This window comes from Hypanus sabinus, chromosome 10, assembly GCF_030144855.1.
Source record: "Hypanus sabinus isolate sHypSab1 chromosome 10, sHypSab1.hap1, whole genome shotgun sequence".
NCBI lineage: Eukaryota > Metazoa > Chordata > Chondrichthyes > Myliobatiformes > Dasyatidae > Hypanus > Hypanus sabinus.
Genome location: NC_082715.1, coordinates 113,396,209 through 113,410,262, shown reverse-complemented (window position 1 = coordinate 113,410,262; position 14,054 = coordinate 113,396,209). Strand labels below are relative to the sequence as shown.

The 14,054-nt window shown below is 44.5% G+C and overlaps 1 protein-coding gene across 6 annotated transcripts in view; it reads left to right on the top strand.

The window, feature by feature from the left end:
• The window catches only part of susd4 (sushi domain containing 4), a 92,862-nt gene extending 81,578 nt beyond the window's left edge, over positions 1-11,284 (top strand). For 5 of the 6 annotated variants that reach the window (XM_059982683.1, XM_059982684.1, XM_059982686.1 and 2 more), the window contains 2 exons: positions 8,269-8,678; positions 11,143-11,284. In XM_059982683.1, coding sequence (XP_059838666.1) covers positions 8,269-8,678; positions 11,143-11,153 — 421 coding nt within the window. In that variant the 3' untranslated portion in view covers positions 11,154-11,284. The remainder of the gene's footprint in view (positions 1-8,268; positions 8,679-11,142) is intronic. The other variant, XM_059982682.1, reaches the window with a different exon arrangement.
• Positions 11,285-14,054: the final 2,770 nt, after the last annotated feature.

The window sequence follows — 14,054 nt, the reverse complement described above, 5'->3', positions numbered from 1 at the left end:
GTAGGATATGGGTCAGCTGGAAAAAGGTGCTGAGAAATGGCAGATGGAATTTAATGCAGACAAGCATGAGGTGTTGCATTTTGTGAGGACAAACCAGGGTAGGTCTTGTACGGCGAACTGTAGGACACTGAGGAGTGCAGTAGAACAAAGAGCTCTGGGAATACAATTCATTGAAAGTGGTGTCACAGGTAGATAGGTTATAAATAAAGATTTTGGCTTATTGGTCTTCATAAATATCCTTGGTTATTTAGTTTCCCGAACCAAGGGAAACTTGGTTCAGAAAAAGAGAGATATCTACAATAAATATAGGCAGCATGGAGTAAATGCTCGAGGAGTATAAAGAATGTAAAAAGAATCTTAAGAAAGAAATTAGAAAAGCTAAAAGAAGATACGAGGTTGCTTTGGCAAGTAAGGTGAAAATAAATCCAAAGGGTTTCTACAGTTATATTAATAGCAAAAGGATAGTGAGGGATAAAATTGGTCCCTTAGAGAATCAGGGTGGACAGTTATGTGTGGAGCCAAAAGAGATGGGGGGGGATTTTGAACAATTTCTTTTCTTTGGTATTCACTAAGGAGAAGGATATTGAATTGTGTAAGGTAAGGGAAACAAGTAGGGAAGTTATGGAAACTATGACAATTAAAGAGGAAGTACTGGTTCTTTTTAGGAATATAAAAGTGGATAAATCTCTGGGTCCTGACAGGATATTCCCTAGGACCTTGAGGGAAGTTAGTGTAGAAATAGCAGGTGCTCTGACAGAAATATTTCAAATGTCATTAGAAACGGGGATGGTGCCAGAGGATTGGCATATTGCTCATGTTATTCCATTGTTTAAAAAGGGTTCTAAGAGTAAACCTAGCAGTTATAGGCCTGTAAGTTTGACGTCAGTGGTGGGTAAATTAAAGAAAAGTATTCTTAGAGATGGTATATGTAATTATCTGGATAGACAGGGTCTGATTAGGAACAGTTTGCATGGATTTGTGCGTGGAAGGTCATGTTTGACAAATCTTATTGAATTTTTTGAAGAGGTTACTAGGAAAGTTGACGAGGGTAAAGCAGTGGATGTTGTCTATATGGACTTCAGTAAGGCCTTTGACAAGGTTCCACATGGAAGGTTAGTTAGGAAGGTTCAATCTTTAGGTATTAATATTGAAATAGTAAAATGGATTCAACAGTGGCTGGGTGGGAGATGCCAGAGGGTAGTGGTGGATAACTGTTTGTCAGGTTGGAGGCTGGTGACTAGTGGTGTGCCTCAGGGATCTGTACTAGGTCCAATGTTGTTTGTCATATACATTAATGATCTGGATGATGAGGTGGTAAATTAGATTAGTAAGTATGCAGATGATACTAAGATAGGTGGTGTTGTGGATAATGAAGTAGGTTTTCAAAGCTTGCAGAGAGATTTAGGTCAGTTAGAAGAGTGGGCTGAAAGATGGCAGATGGAATTTAATGCTGATAAGTGTGAGGTGCTACATTTTGGTAGGAATAATCCAAATAGGACATGCATGGTAAATGGTAGGGCATTGAAGAATGCAATAGAACAGAGTGAACTAGGAATAATGGTGCATAGTTCCCTGAAGGTGGAATCTCACGTGGATAGGGTGGTGAAGAAAGCTTTTGGTATGCTGGCTTTTATAAATCAGAGCATTGAGTATAGGAGTTGGGATGTAATGTTAAAATTGTACAAGGCATTGGTGAGGCTGAATTTGGAGTATTGTGTACTGTTCTGGTCACCGAATTATAGGAAAGGTGTCAACAAAATAGAGAGAGTACAGAGAAGATTTACTAAAATGTTACCTGGGTTTCAGCACCTAAATTACAGAGAAAGGTTGAACAAGTTTAGGTCTTTATTCTTTGGAGCGTAGAAGGTTGAGGGGGAACTTGATAGAGGTATTTAAAACTATGAGGGGGATGGATAGAGTTGACGTGGATAGGCTTTTTCCATTGAAAGTAGGGGAGATTCAAACAAGGACATGAGTTGAGAGTTAGGGGGCAAAAGTTTAGGGGTAACATGGGGGGAATTTCTTTACTCAGAAAGTGGTAGCTGTGTGGAACGAGCTTCTGGTAGAAGTGGTAGAGGCAGGTTTGGTATTATCATTTAAAGTAAAATTGGATAGGTACATGGACAGGAAAGGAATGGAGGGTTATGGGCTGAGTGCAGGTTGGTGGGACTAGGTGAGAGTAAGCGCTCGGCACGGACTAGAAGGGCCGAGATGGCCTGTTTCTGTGCTGTAATTGTTATATAGTTATAAATCAAAATATTGAGTACAGGAAATAGGATGTTATGTTGAAGACGTATCTTTCTCTTTGGTTGTCCATTGATTTCGATGTTGACTATGCTGATAGTTTAGTTTCTGCAGGCATGTTTATGGGCCACAAGACCAGCGTTGGATCGGCACCATCTCCCACATCGGTTACATTTGTGATTTGACTGGTCTAGCACCGAATGTCTGTGTTTGTTACCTGCTTCATATTTCTTCTGCCTTTTCTCCTCGACAGCTGGGATTGACTTTTTGACAATGCAGCACCAACTTCTTCCATCCAAAGCATCTTTCTCCCAGGTGTTGACATTCATGTCAGTGTTCTTCATATGGCGCTTGAACACATCTTTGTCGCGCAGCTTCTGACCACCATGCTTCCTCTTTCCTTCATGTAGCTCGCCACAGAAAACAGGTTTGCTTAAACGATCATCACTCATTCCTGTGACATGACCAGTCCAACACAGCTGAGAAGCTGTGATGAGCGATTCTGTGTTGACTGTCCCAGCATGTTTGAGCACCTCCACATCTGGTACCCTCTCTTGCCACTTCATGTGTAATATTCGGCGTAAATGCTTGAGTTGCATCTTGGTCAATTTCTTCTGATACAATGCCATCGTTTCAGTTGAATAAAGCAGAGATGGTAAAACAGCTGTGTTATACACTTTGACCTTGGTTGCCATTTTAATGTCATGGCAAGACCAAAGTCGCTTCTGCAAAGCACCGAAGACTTTTGTAGCTGGTTGAATTCTCCTCTCAACTTCCAGATCTGATGAGTTGGTGTTGGTCACAGCGCTTCCTAAGTAAGTGAAAGAGTCAGAGCATTTCAGCGCTACCCCATTGATCGATACGACTGGCGGCTGGGTCTTACTGGGACTACTCAGAGGAGGAGGCTTGGTTTTGGAGACATTGATTCTTAGGCCAAAAAGAGTGGCAGCAAATGAGAAGTGGTCTACAATTTCTTGAATCACATTAACATCAGTAGTAACCAGGGCTGAATTGTCTGCATACAGAAGCTCTCTGACACGCATCTCTCTTGATTTGGTTGAAGCTTTGAGTCTTGACAGGTTGAACAATTTTCCATCTGAGCAAGTCCTGATGTATACACCTTTGTCCAAATTATGGTCCATTATTTCCAAAACTGCAGCAAGATATAATGTGAACAAAGTTGGAGAAGAATGTATCCCTGTTTTACCCCGTGGTTGATGGTGAAGGCTTTGCTGATATCTCCTCCGATAGATGCTTTGCCGGACAAGTTCTCATGAAACAACTTGATCATCGTAACCAGCCTATCTGGACTGCCATTAAGTTTTGTGCACTTCCCAGAGTGTTTCTCTGTCCACCGTATCAAATGCTTGTGAGAAATCAACAAAGACAATGTACAATGGTTGCTGCTGTTCTACTGCCTTCTCCTGGAGTTGCCTCAAAGTAAAAATCATGTCAGTGATTGCACTTCCAGCCCTAAAGCCACATTGGCTTTCAGGAAACACATCTTCTGAGATGATCTTGAGCCAGCTGAGCAGTATCTTCACCATAATCTTACCAGCTGTGAGATTCCTCGATGGTTTCCATGAACACTACGGTCGCCTTCCTTCTTGTAGATGATGACTATCAGTGCATCTTTGAAATCCTGAGGGAGACGTTGATTCTGCCAACAAGCATTATATAAGTTTTAACAGTTCAGTCTTCAGAGCAGGACCACCTTGCTACAGTACACCTGATGGAATGCCCTCTTGCCCGGGTGCTTTACCACTTCTGGTATCTTTTAAAAGCCTTATTAAGTTCTGTCATCGTGATGAGTCCACAAAGCTCTTCTCTTACCGGTCTAGTTGTGAGCCCTTCACATGCGTTGTGGTCAGCCGCACCTTGTTGGTTTAGAAGGTTACAGAAGTGTTCCCTCCATCACTCAATGATGTCTTTCCTGTCAGTGCGTAGCTTGCTCCTATCTGCAGTTTTTACTGGGGCCACTGTATTGCTTCTTGGGCCACAGATAGCTTTCAGTCCTGAGAAGAGCCCGTGGTGGTCATTCCTGTCTGACATTGCTTGCAGTTCTTCTGCTTTCTTATTCCACCAGTTGTCCTTCGTAGCCCTGATCTCCCTTTGAACTTTGGCTTTCATGGCCTTAAATGCTGCTTTGCTTCTTTCAGAGTTCTCTTTCAAGTGACACATATAAAGCCTTTGTTTCATCTCCAACAGTTCTTGAATTGAATCATTTTGTTCTTGAAACCAGTCAGGAGTTTTTCTCTTAGGGTGGCCAGGCACCACACTTGCAGTTGAATGGATGGTTTTCCTGAGCTGCTTCCAGCATTCTTCAGTATTGGTTGGGTCATTGAGAAGATCTTTGTCTTCTTGGAGTGATAATGCCAATGCTGTGACAAGTCTCCTCGGATGTTCCTCACTGGCCAACTTGTTGGTCTCCAATTCCCTGGGTGCTTCACTGGGTGTTTTTCACCTTGGCAGTAGCAGTTTAAGTTTAAGTTGTGATCGTACCATGTAATGATCAGATGAGCACTCTGCTCCATGCATTGCTTTTGTTGATAGAACCTCCGGCATATCTGCTCTGCGAGTCACAACGTAGTCAAGCAAATGGAGATGCTTTGACCTTGGGTGCACCTAGGTGAAGTAGTTCTTCTCGGGTTGATAAAAGAAAGTGTTGGTAACACACAATTCCCTCTGAGTGCAAAAGTTTTGCATAAGGTCACCATTGGTGTTCTTTATGCCTTTACCAAATTTGCCAATGACACCTTCATAGTTACTGTGATCCTTGTCTACCCTGGAATTGAAATCTCCCGAGATGAGCAATTTGTCTGCCCTAGGGACATTATCAGCTACTTCAGCCAGTTCCAGATAGAAGGACTCCTTCTCTTCATCAGAATATGCCATGGTTGGCGCATACTTATTGATCAAACTCAGGAAACAATCCTTTCCGATGGGAACACGTAGTCGCATGATTCTTTCAGATATCCGTATCAGAAGTGTTGGCAATTTGCTAGCAATCTTGTTGGAAATGGCAAAGGCATCTCTCCTTTCGTTGGTTTTCCCAATCCAAAAGAAAGTATGAGTATTTTCTTGGATCTGACCTTGTCCTTCAATCCTTTGGTATACTACTAGACTTGAAGATGTATAAGACATTGGTGAGGCCTAATTTGGAGTATTGTGAGCAATTTTGGTCACTTACTTACAGGGCAGATGTAAATAAGATTGAAAGAGTGCCAAGAAAACTTACGTGGGTGTTGTCAGAGTTTGAGGACCTGAGTTATGGGGAAAGGTTAAATAGCTTAGGAATTTATTCCCTAGAATGTAGAAGATTGAGGGGAGTTTCAGATATGAGGGGTATAATGCAAGAAGGCTTTTTCCACTGAGTTTGGGTGAGACTACAACTAGAGTTCATGCGGTAAGAGTAAAAGGTGAAATGTTTAAGATGTACATGAGGGAAAACCTCTTCACTCAGAGGGTGGTGAGAGAGTGGAATGAGCTGCCAGTGGAAGTGGTATTTGTGGGTTCACTTTCAACATTTAAGAGAAATTTGAATAGTTACATGAATGGGAGGAGTATGGAGGGCTATGGTCAGGGTATAGGTTGATGGTACTAGGCAGTTTAATGGATTGGCACAGACTAGATGGGCCAAGTGTCTCATTTCTGTGCTCAGTGAGACAAGCAGCATCTGTGAAGAGAAATGGATATCTCAAACTGACACCCTTCATCAGGGTGAAGGTTCCAAATGAATGATGTCAGTTCCAGATATCTACTGTCCATTTCCTTCCACAGATGCTGTCTCACCCACTGAGTTCTTCCAACAGTTTATGCACCACACACACTAAATATTGGAGGAATTCAGCAGATCAGGCAACATCTTTGGAATTGAATAAGCAGTCAACATTTCAGACTGAGACCTTTCTTCAGATCCATTCACAAAAAGTGGATTTTCTTGGTGCCCAAATATTTCAATTCCTATCCTCATTCCCATTCTGACATATTGGTCCGTTGCCTCCTTCTTTGCCACAATAAGGCCACTGTCACTGTGGAGGAATAACACCTCATATTCCATCTGTGTAGGGTCCAACCTGATGGCTTAAACCTTGATTTCTCCTTCTGTTCTTTCCCTCTTCCTTCCCTCTTCTTCCATTCCTCATTTTGGTCTCTTACCTCTTCTTGTCACCTGCCTATTATCTCCTCCATTTGTCCCCCATTCTTCCTTTTCTCCCATGGTCTACACTCCTCTCCTATCAGATTCCTTCTTCTCCAGTCCTTTTCCCACCCACCTGGCTTCACCTATCACCTTCTAGCCCGTCCTCCTTCCCATCTCCCTACCTTTTTATTCTGGTGTCTTTCCCCTCTCCAGTCCTGAAGAAGGGCTTTGGCCCAAAACGTCAATGTTTATTCATTTCCATAGATGCTGCCTGATCTGCTGAGTTCTTCCATCATTTTGTGTGTGTGTGGCTCTGGATTTCCAGTATCTGCAGAATCTGCTGTGTTTAGAATTTGTGTTCTTCCAGATTACAGCATCTGCACTCTCTTGGGTCTCCTTGTTTTCTTTCCTTCTCAGTTCTGATGGAAGGTCTTTCACCTGATACATTTTCTTTTTTTTTACATATAACCTGCTGATTTTTTCCAGCAACTTTCTGTTCTTGCAGATTTTCAGCTTGAGAATGTTTCTGTTTGATTTTCAAAATTTTGAAAAGTTTCAAAGTTTTGAGTGAACTTTGCTGCACAATCACACCACATGGGAGTGGGCTCCTTTGGTCATTTGAACTATGGTGTTATTAAACACTAACTCAAAGCCATGGGGCCTATTTTAGTGGGGAGTTTCAAAGGAATCCAAAGGATAAGATTTTTCATAGTGTCATACACTATGAAAATAAGCCCAACTGTCCTTGCCGACCAAGAACCAATCAGTGGGTCAGGTCTAAGGCCCTCGGGAAAGTATGATACAGTCTCACAGCATGGAAGCAGACACATTGCCCCACTGGTCTCTGTCAACCAGGATTCCCACCTAAGCTAGTCGCATTTGCCCATGCCTGGCCCATATCCCTCTAAACCTTCCTTATTCATGTGCCTGTATAAGTATCCAGTAAATGTTGTTAATGTACCTGCCTCAATCACTTTTTCTGGCAGCTCTTTCCAGAAACTGACAATATACATCCCAGGGTTGTCCTCTATGAAAAAAAGTTGCACCTCAGATTCCTCTTCCCTCTCGCCTTAAACCTATGCCCTCTGGTTCTTGATTCCCTAAACCTGATAGAAATGACAGAGACACTATCTCTTTAAACACCTCTATAACATCTCACCTCATTCTCCTACATTCCAATGTATAAAGTCCTAGCCTGCTCAACCTCTCCATAGCTCAGTCCCTCTACACTTGGCAACATCCTCATAAATCTCTTCTGCACACTTTACAGCGTAATGTCATCTTTCCTATAGTAGGCTGACCAAATCTGAGGATCATTCTTCAAATGTGGCCTCACCAACATTTTATGCCACTGTAGCATAACCTTCCCAACTTCTATACTCAATTCCCTGACTCCCGAGTAGTTAATATCTGGAACACTCTGCCAGAAGAGTTGGTAGAATCATGCAGTTGTGACATCTAATAGGCATTGGTCCAATATTTGAACAGGTCCAAATGCAGGTAAACGGGGTTAGTGTAGATGGTGTAAAGTTGGCATGGACATGGTAAGCTGAAGGGACTGTTTCTGTATTGTTCCACTCTGCAACAGTTCTGCCACTCACTCTATGGACTACAGATGTGGGAGGGAACTGGAGCACCCAGCAGAACCCACAGAGAGAACATGTAAGCTCCACACTGACATTATCAGAGGTTGGGACTGAACCTGGGTCTCTGGCACACTGAGGCAGCAGCTGTGCCACTTTTAGTCATAATAACTGAAAACTCAAATAGAAGAACTGAAACTGAGCCAGAATTGTCCCAGTTGAGGGCAGTGGGGGGGGGGGGAGAGGAGGGGAGGGGATGTGGATAGGGGTGTATAAGCAGTCTGGTTCTAAGGAGCCCAGTTTGTGTTTCAGTGGTGAGGTGGAGAGGTCGGGGAGCCGGAGTTTTGTGGTGGTGGAGGGAGTGCCTGTCGTGTTACCCACCTACGAAGAGGCAGTATGCCGCTGCACCATTGAGCAACCGGACACCCAGGCCACAGCCCTTGTGGCCCAGGGGGAGCAGGTGCCCCAGGCATCCGACCAGAATCCCCCCGCTTACCCCGGGCGCGTCTCTGATCCACTTCTCGCCGCCAATCCAGTAGCCCCCTCCCGGCCTGGCCATCTGGAGTGTGCCGGGACAGAGGAATGGGAGGGGTCCTCACCGTCCATGTCCTTCGACACAGCTGCAACACACCCGATGACAGAGGAGATGGTCAACAGCCCATCAACAGAAGAAACAGCTTCAATGTGCCCCAGCATCAGTATCCTGGATGGTGAGTGGTCAGCCAGTTGAGTTTCTGGGGCACACCAGGGCCAGGCTTGCTGGGAATCAGGACACCCAGCTTCTCCATTTGGGTAGTTGCAGCCCAATGTGGGGTCCTGTGGCACAGTGAGGGATTCAGGGGTTTGGAAGGCAGGAGATGACTGGAAGGAGGTTGGGGTATGTGGGGTCAGTAGGAGGGCGTGAAAAGGGGCATGGTTGGGATTGTGGCTGGGGTTCAATGGAGGGATCTAGTTTGAGTCTATGGGAGGGGCAGCTGGGATCATGTGGAGCGACAGGCCCTTCAGCCCAATTGATCAATATTAACAATCAAGCTAGTCCCATCCATGCTCTTATCTGGAACATCTTTAAATGTTGTTAACATGCCTGCCTTGACCACAATTTCTGGCAGCTCATTCCAATAATCGACCACCTTTTGTGTGAGGAAGCTGCCTCTGATGTGTTTTATAAATTTTTTCCTTCTAATCTTAAAACTATGTTGCCTTCTTTTTAGCATCCCCTCCCTGGGAAAAAACCATGTGCTTTCCCCTTGTCTGTGACCCTCACGATCTTATATATCCCCATCAGGTCACCCCTCACTTTTCTACCTTGCAGGGAATGAAGTCCTAGTCTACGCAACATCTTCTTGTAACTCAGCCCCCCAAGTCCATGCAACATCCTGGTAAATCTTTCCTGCACCCTTTCTAGTTTAATAACATCTTTCCTATAGCATGGTGATTAAAACTGTACATAATACTCCAAATGTTGTCTCACCAACATCTTGTATAACTACATTATAGCCTCCCAGTTCTTATATTCATTCCCTGACTGATGAAGGCTAGCCTGTCAAACACCTTCACCACATCTACTTGTGGTACCACTTTCAATGGAAGTGGCTGGGACTTTGGGTCCGAAGTGAGAATGACCAAAGTTCATGGGATGGGTGTGGAATTCCCCAGGGATGGAAGTGGGGGTGTGTCGCATTAGGTTCTCTGGTGGGGCTGGGGTCCCTGTGAGCTCAGGCCACTGGGCACAGATCCCTGAGTGGTGTGCACAAGGGGCTGGATGGATTTTATGTTTGATACAAGTACTGAAATGCAGTTAAAAATTTTTGTTTACATTCCATCCAGACAGATTATTGCAAAAATAAGTACATCAGGTAGCACAAAAATAAACAATGGGAACATCGAGTTACAATTACAGAGGAAGTGTTGTGCAAGTAGATGAAGTGCAAGGACTATAACGAGACAGATTACAGATCTAGGGTTCAACTTTAGCGGTCTGTTCCAGGGTCTGATAACAACAAGATAGAAGACTTCCTTGAGTTTGGTGTATGTGCTCTTAAGCTTTTCTATCTTCTGCTTAATGGGAGTGGAGAGGAGAGAAGAATGGGTTGGGAGGGATACTTAATTATGTTGACAGCTTTGCCAAGGCAGAGCAAAGTGTAGACAGAGTCAGAAGAGGAGAGGTTGCTTTGTGTAGTGGACTGGGTTGCATTCAAATTTCAAAGGAGTTAACTCTAAGAAATAGAGATTGGAGTCCGGGGAATGTTTCAGAGATGGGGAGCCCATTGGATAGGGAAGTGAGAATGGGTTCACCATGGGGGACACTGAAGGGATCAGTATTGGAAACCACTTAACTAATGACTGGGCATGTTTATGATGTGTACTTATTCATGGAGTCGCAGGGTTGAGTAGTTAGGGTGGGGCTGGAGCTGTTGCTAGTAAGGATCTCAAGAATGGCTGAGGTTCAAAGAGACGCGGTTTTAGGAACTTGCTGAGGTGTATGAGGGTTTTATTTGTTCTGGTTGGAGTCTGGCTGGCCAGTGAGGGGTTCAGAGTCCCAGAAAGGGTGACGGCTGGAAAGATTAGAGTCTGTGGGGACAGTAGGGGTCCAATTTGAAATCCAGGGCAGGTGGAAATCCATAAGTGTGGGTAGATTTTGGGGACATGGGATCTCCAGAGGGCTGGTTAAAGCGTCTAAGGCTGGGAATGGTTGGAGTCTCTGGGATGGGTCTTAGAGTCCTTGGGGATGGGAGCACAGCTCCTGTCAGTGGATAATTGGGGTTCATGGGGAGATGCAGTTATTTCTGGGGTGTGGTTGGGGTCCATGGGGTCAGATAGCTCCATGGGGTTTGGTCGTTCAGAGACACTTTATGGGAGTGTGCAGAGACAGTCTACAGACAGATTTCAGGAATGGTGATGTTGCAAAATCAATAAGCCGGTGACCCAATTTGTTGATCAGGGTTGGGGAGAGTGGTTCCCTCCCACCATACAAATTGATCTACAAGTGCAGGAGAAGGTGGACAAGCAGTTGAAGAAATGGCAGAAACTGGAAAACAGTGGTTCAGGTAACATTTGTGAAGGGAGAAACAGAGTTACAGTTTCATTTCAAAGACCTCCCACCCACTCATCATTCATTCTGTTTCTGTGTCATCAACCTGAAACTTTATCTCTGCGCCTTCTCTCTCTCTACAGGTGCTGCATGACCTGCGGACTGTTCCCACTACTTTTATCTCAGACAAAGTGGTGAAGAAAACATCCAGGATCCCTCCATTCCGTGCCCTGGCCACTGGAGGCAGGAAACAGGAAGCTGGAACTGACTGTGGTTAGAGCATGGCTGTGCAGTGGTGGACACTGTTACACAGGACCAGAGAGAATGCAGAGCAGGTCCAAGAGGATGTACATAATGCTAGGGCTTTGTGGCTGTGGATGAGCTGATGTACCCTGGAGCAATGGAGATGGTGCGATATATTTAAATGAGATTTGTAAAAGTACCACATCTCTGGAAACAGCGAAGAGAAAGGAGCTGTTTTACTGGTAGAGGATAGGTATTGTGGGGGTGGGGGGAGGGGAATGGGACCAGGTCCAGAGGGGAGCTAAGGGCTCTTTATCTGAAGTGTGGAAGGGTTGGTGGAGACGGAACCCCTTCCAACACTTTCAAAAGTCCAGGAATTGGGAGAAGAGAGCAGCTGAAGTGGCTCAGCTCAAGATCCACAGGACATGATGGACCAGCTGGCCTCCTTCTGAACCATTATTTAAATCCAGTGGAGTAAGTAAATCTACAATATAACGTACCAGTAATAGGTACAATGATAGTTGTACAGACAATAAACACAACTCCGCCTGTGAGACAGTTCTAACACCCACCTGGATCACTGTCGTCCCTCAGGGTGGAGACCTGTTGTCCTCATTCTCCTGGGTGATACATAACACCAGACCATAGAGATCTGGCTAAATATAATGGCTCCAGTACACTCAGATTCTGCAAACCACCCTCTAATCACAGATCAGGAGCACCTCTGGGTGGAGAGGACTTGAGATCAGGACCTAGGGTTAGTCAGGAAGTTAAGTTAGGACAAGAACTGTTCCAGGGTCATAAGGGGGGGAAGGTTACAGGTTGTGCCTTGGTTTAGGTCAGGAGAATGGGAGGGTCTTTTGTTTGGGTTTATTCCAAGAGTGAGATCATTGGTCGGGAGAGGGTTGTACCTGGAGTTGGATGATATGGTGCAAGTCCCACCAAGGAGGGCAAAGGCAGCAGGTTCAGAAGAACACCACCACCTGCAGGTTCCTCTCCAAGTTGCCCAACTTTGAAATCTATCACCGTTCCTTCGTCATCACTGATCTGAATGCAGGAACTCCCTCTCCAACAGCACTGTGGGAGCACCTTCACCAGGAAGACTGCATTGGTTCAGCTCACCCTCACCTTCTCTGGGGCATCAGGGGCAAGGAGGGATGAGTAGTAATGCTGGTCTTGCCATAGTGAACAGATCTGAAAATGAATAAAAAGTCTTGCAATGAATAGGGTAAGGAGCTATGGTCACATCACAAGAGGTGGGGTGTTGACGTGGTGATGGATTTCCAGGCATTCCCACCCTGGGACTGTGTGCTTCACACCCCTAGATCAGGTTAAGGGATATGCCGATTGGTTCAAACTTGATGGAACTGCCAGTGTCTCTGTTAGCACCTCAGCTAATTTGGGAAGTGTCTAAATTGGGAGCGATGTCCCACAGACAGGTCCAGCAACAATCATACCTCCCTGTGTGCCAGACTCCATCACTGTGTCGTACTGCACAGAAATGTATTCTACACCCCAGCTTGTCCACGTAAGCTGAGGCACACATCTAAGCTAGACCCACTTACCAGAATTTGGCCCAAATCCATCTAAATCTTTCCTCCCTCTCTAACTGTCCAAGTGTCTTTCAGATGTTGTAATTGTATCCACTTCCTTTGGCAGCTCGTTCCACATACTGACCACTCTGGGTAAAAAAGTTGTTCCTCAGTCTCCTATTAAATTTCCCCCATCACACCTTAAAACTATGCCTTCCAGTTTCAATTCTCGAATCTGGGGAAAATTTTCACAGTATGTTTTAATGTATATGTGACAAATAAAGTTAATCTTTATTTTTAAAAAACTGCACGTTCAACGTATTTACACCATGATTTTATACACCTCTATAAGATCATACATCATTCTCCTACACTCTAAGGAATAAAGGCATAATCTATCAAACCTCTCCCTATAACTCAGGTCCTTGAGTCCTGGCAACATTCCCATAGACCTTACCAGTTTAATGACAGTTTTGCTATAGCAGGGTGTCCAAAACTGAGTAATATTCCATATATGGCCTTATCAAAGTCTTGTATAACTGCAACATAACATCCAAACTCTTACATTTACAATGCCTTCTTCACCACCCATTCTATCTGTGTCTCCTCTTTCTAAGAGCTATGTACTTAGAGTATGTCTGTTGTATATAGCTCAAGGAAACCGCAATTCATTGTATGTCCTACCCTGCTATGACTTAACAAAACCCAACACCTCACACATCTAAATTAACACAGAAGAGTACAGCACAGGAACAGGGCCTTTGACCCAAGATGTCTGCACCAAACACAACACTAAATTAATTTTTTTTTGCCTGTACATGATCCATCTTCCTTCATTCCATGCATATTCATGTGCCTATCCAGTAGCCTTTTGAATAAACACAAGAGATGCTGGAAATCCAGAGCAACAGACACAACCCACAACATACTGGAGGAACTCAGTAGGTGAGGCAGCATTTATAGTAATGAATAAACTGTCGACATTTCAGGCCAAGACCCTTCTTCAGCCTTTTGAGTGCAGCTATCATAAATCCTTCTGCCGCTACTCTTTTCCAGATACCTACCACTCACTGTTTTAAAGACAAAAAATACCCCACACATCTCCTTTAAACTTTCCCCTTAGACGTAGTGAGCTGATGATGGGTGTCCAGACATTGCTACTCTAGGGCTGTGTGTGTGCCCATGAGCACCCGGCATGGGATGTGCCCAATGGTTTAGACAGGACAGAACTGCCAGATACTCTTTCAGCACTACATCCAAAGCAACCCCTTCAGCTCTTG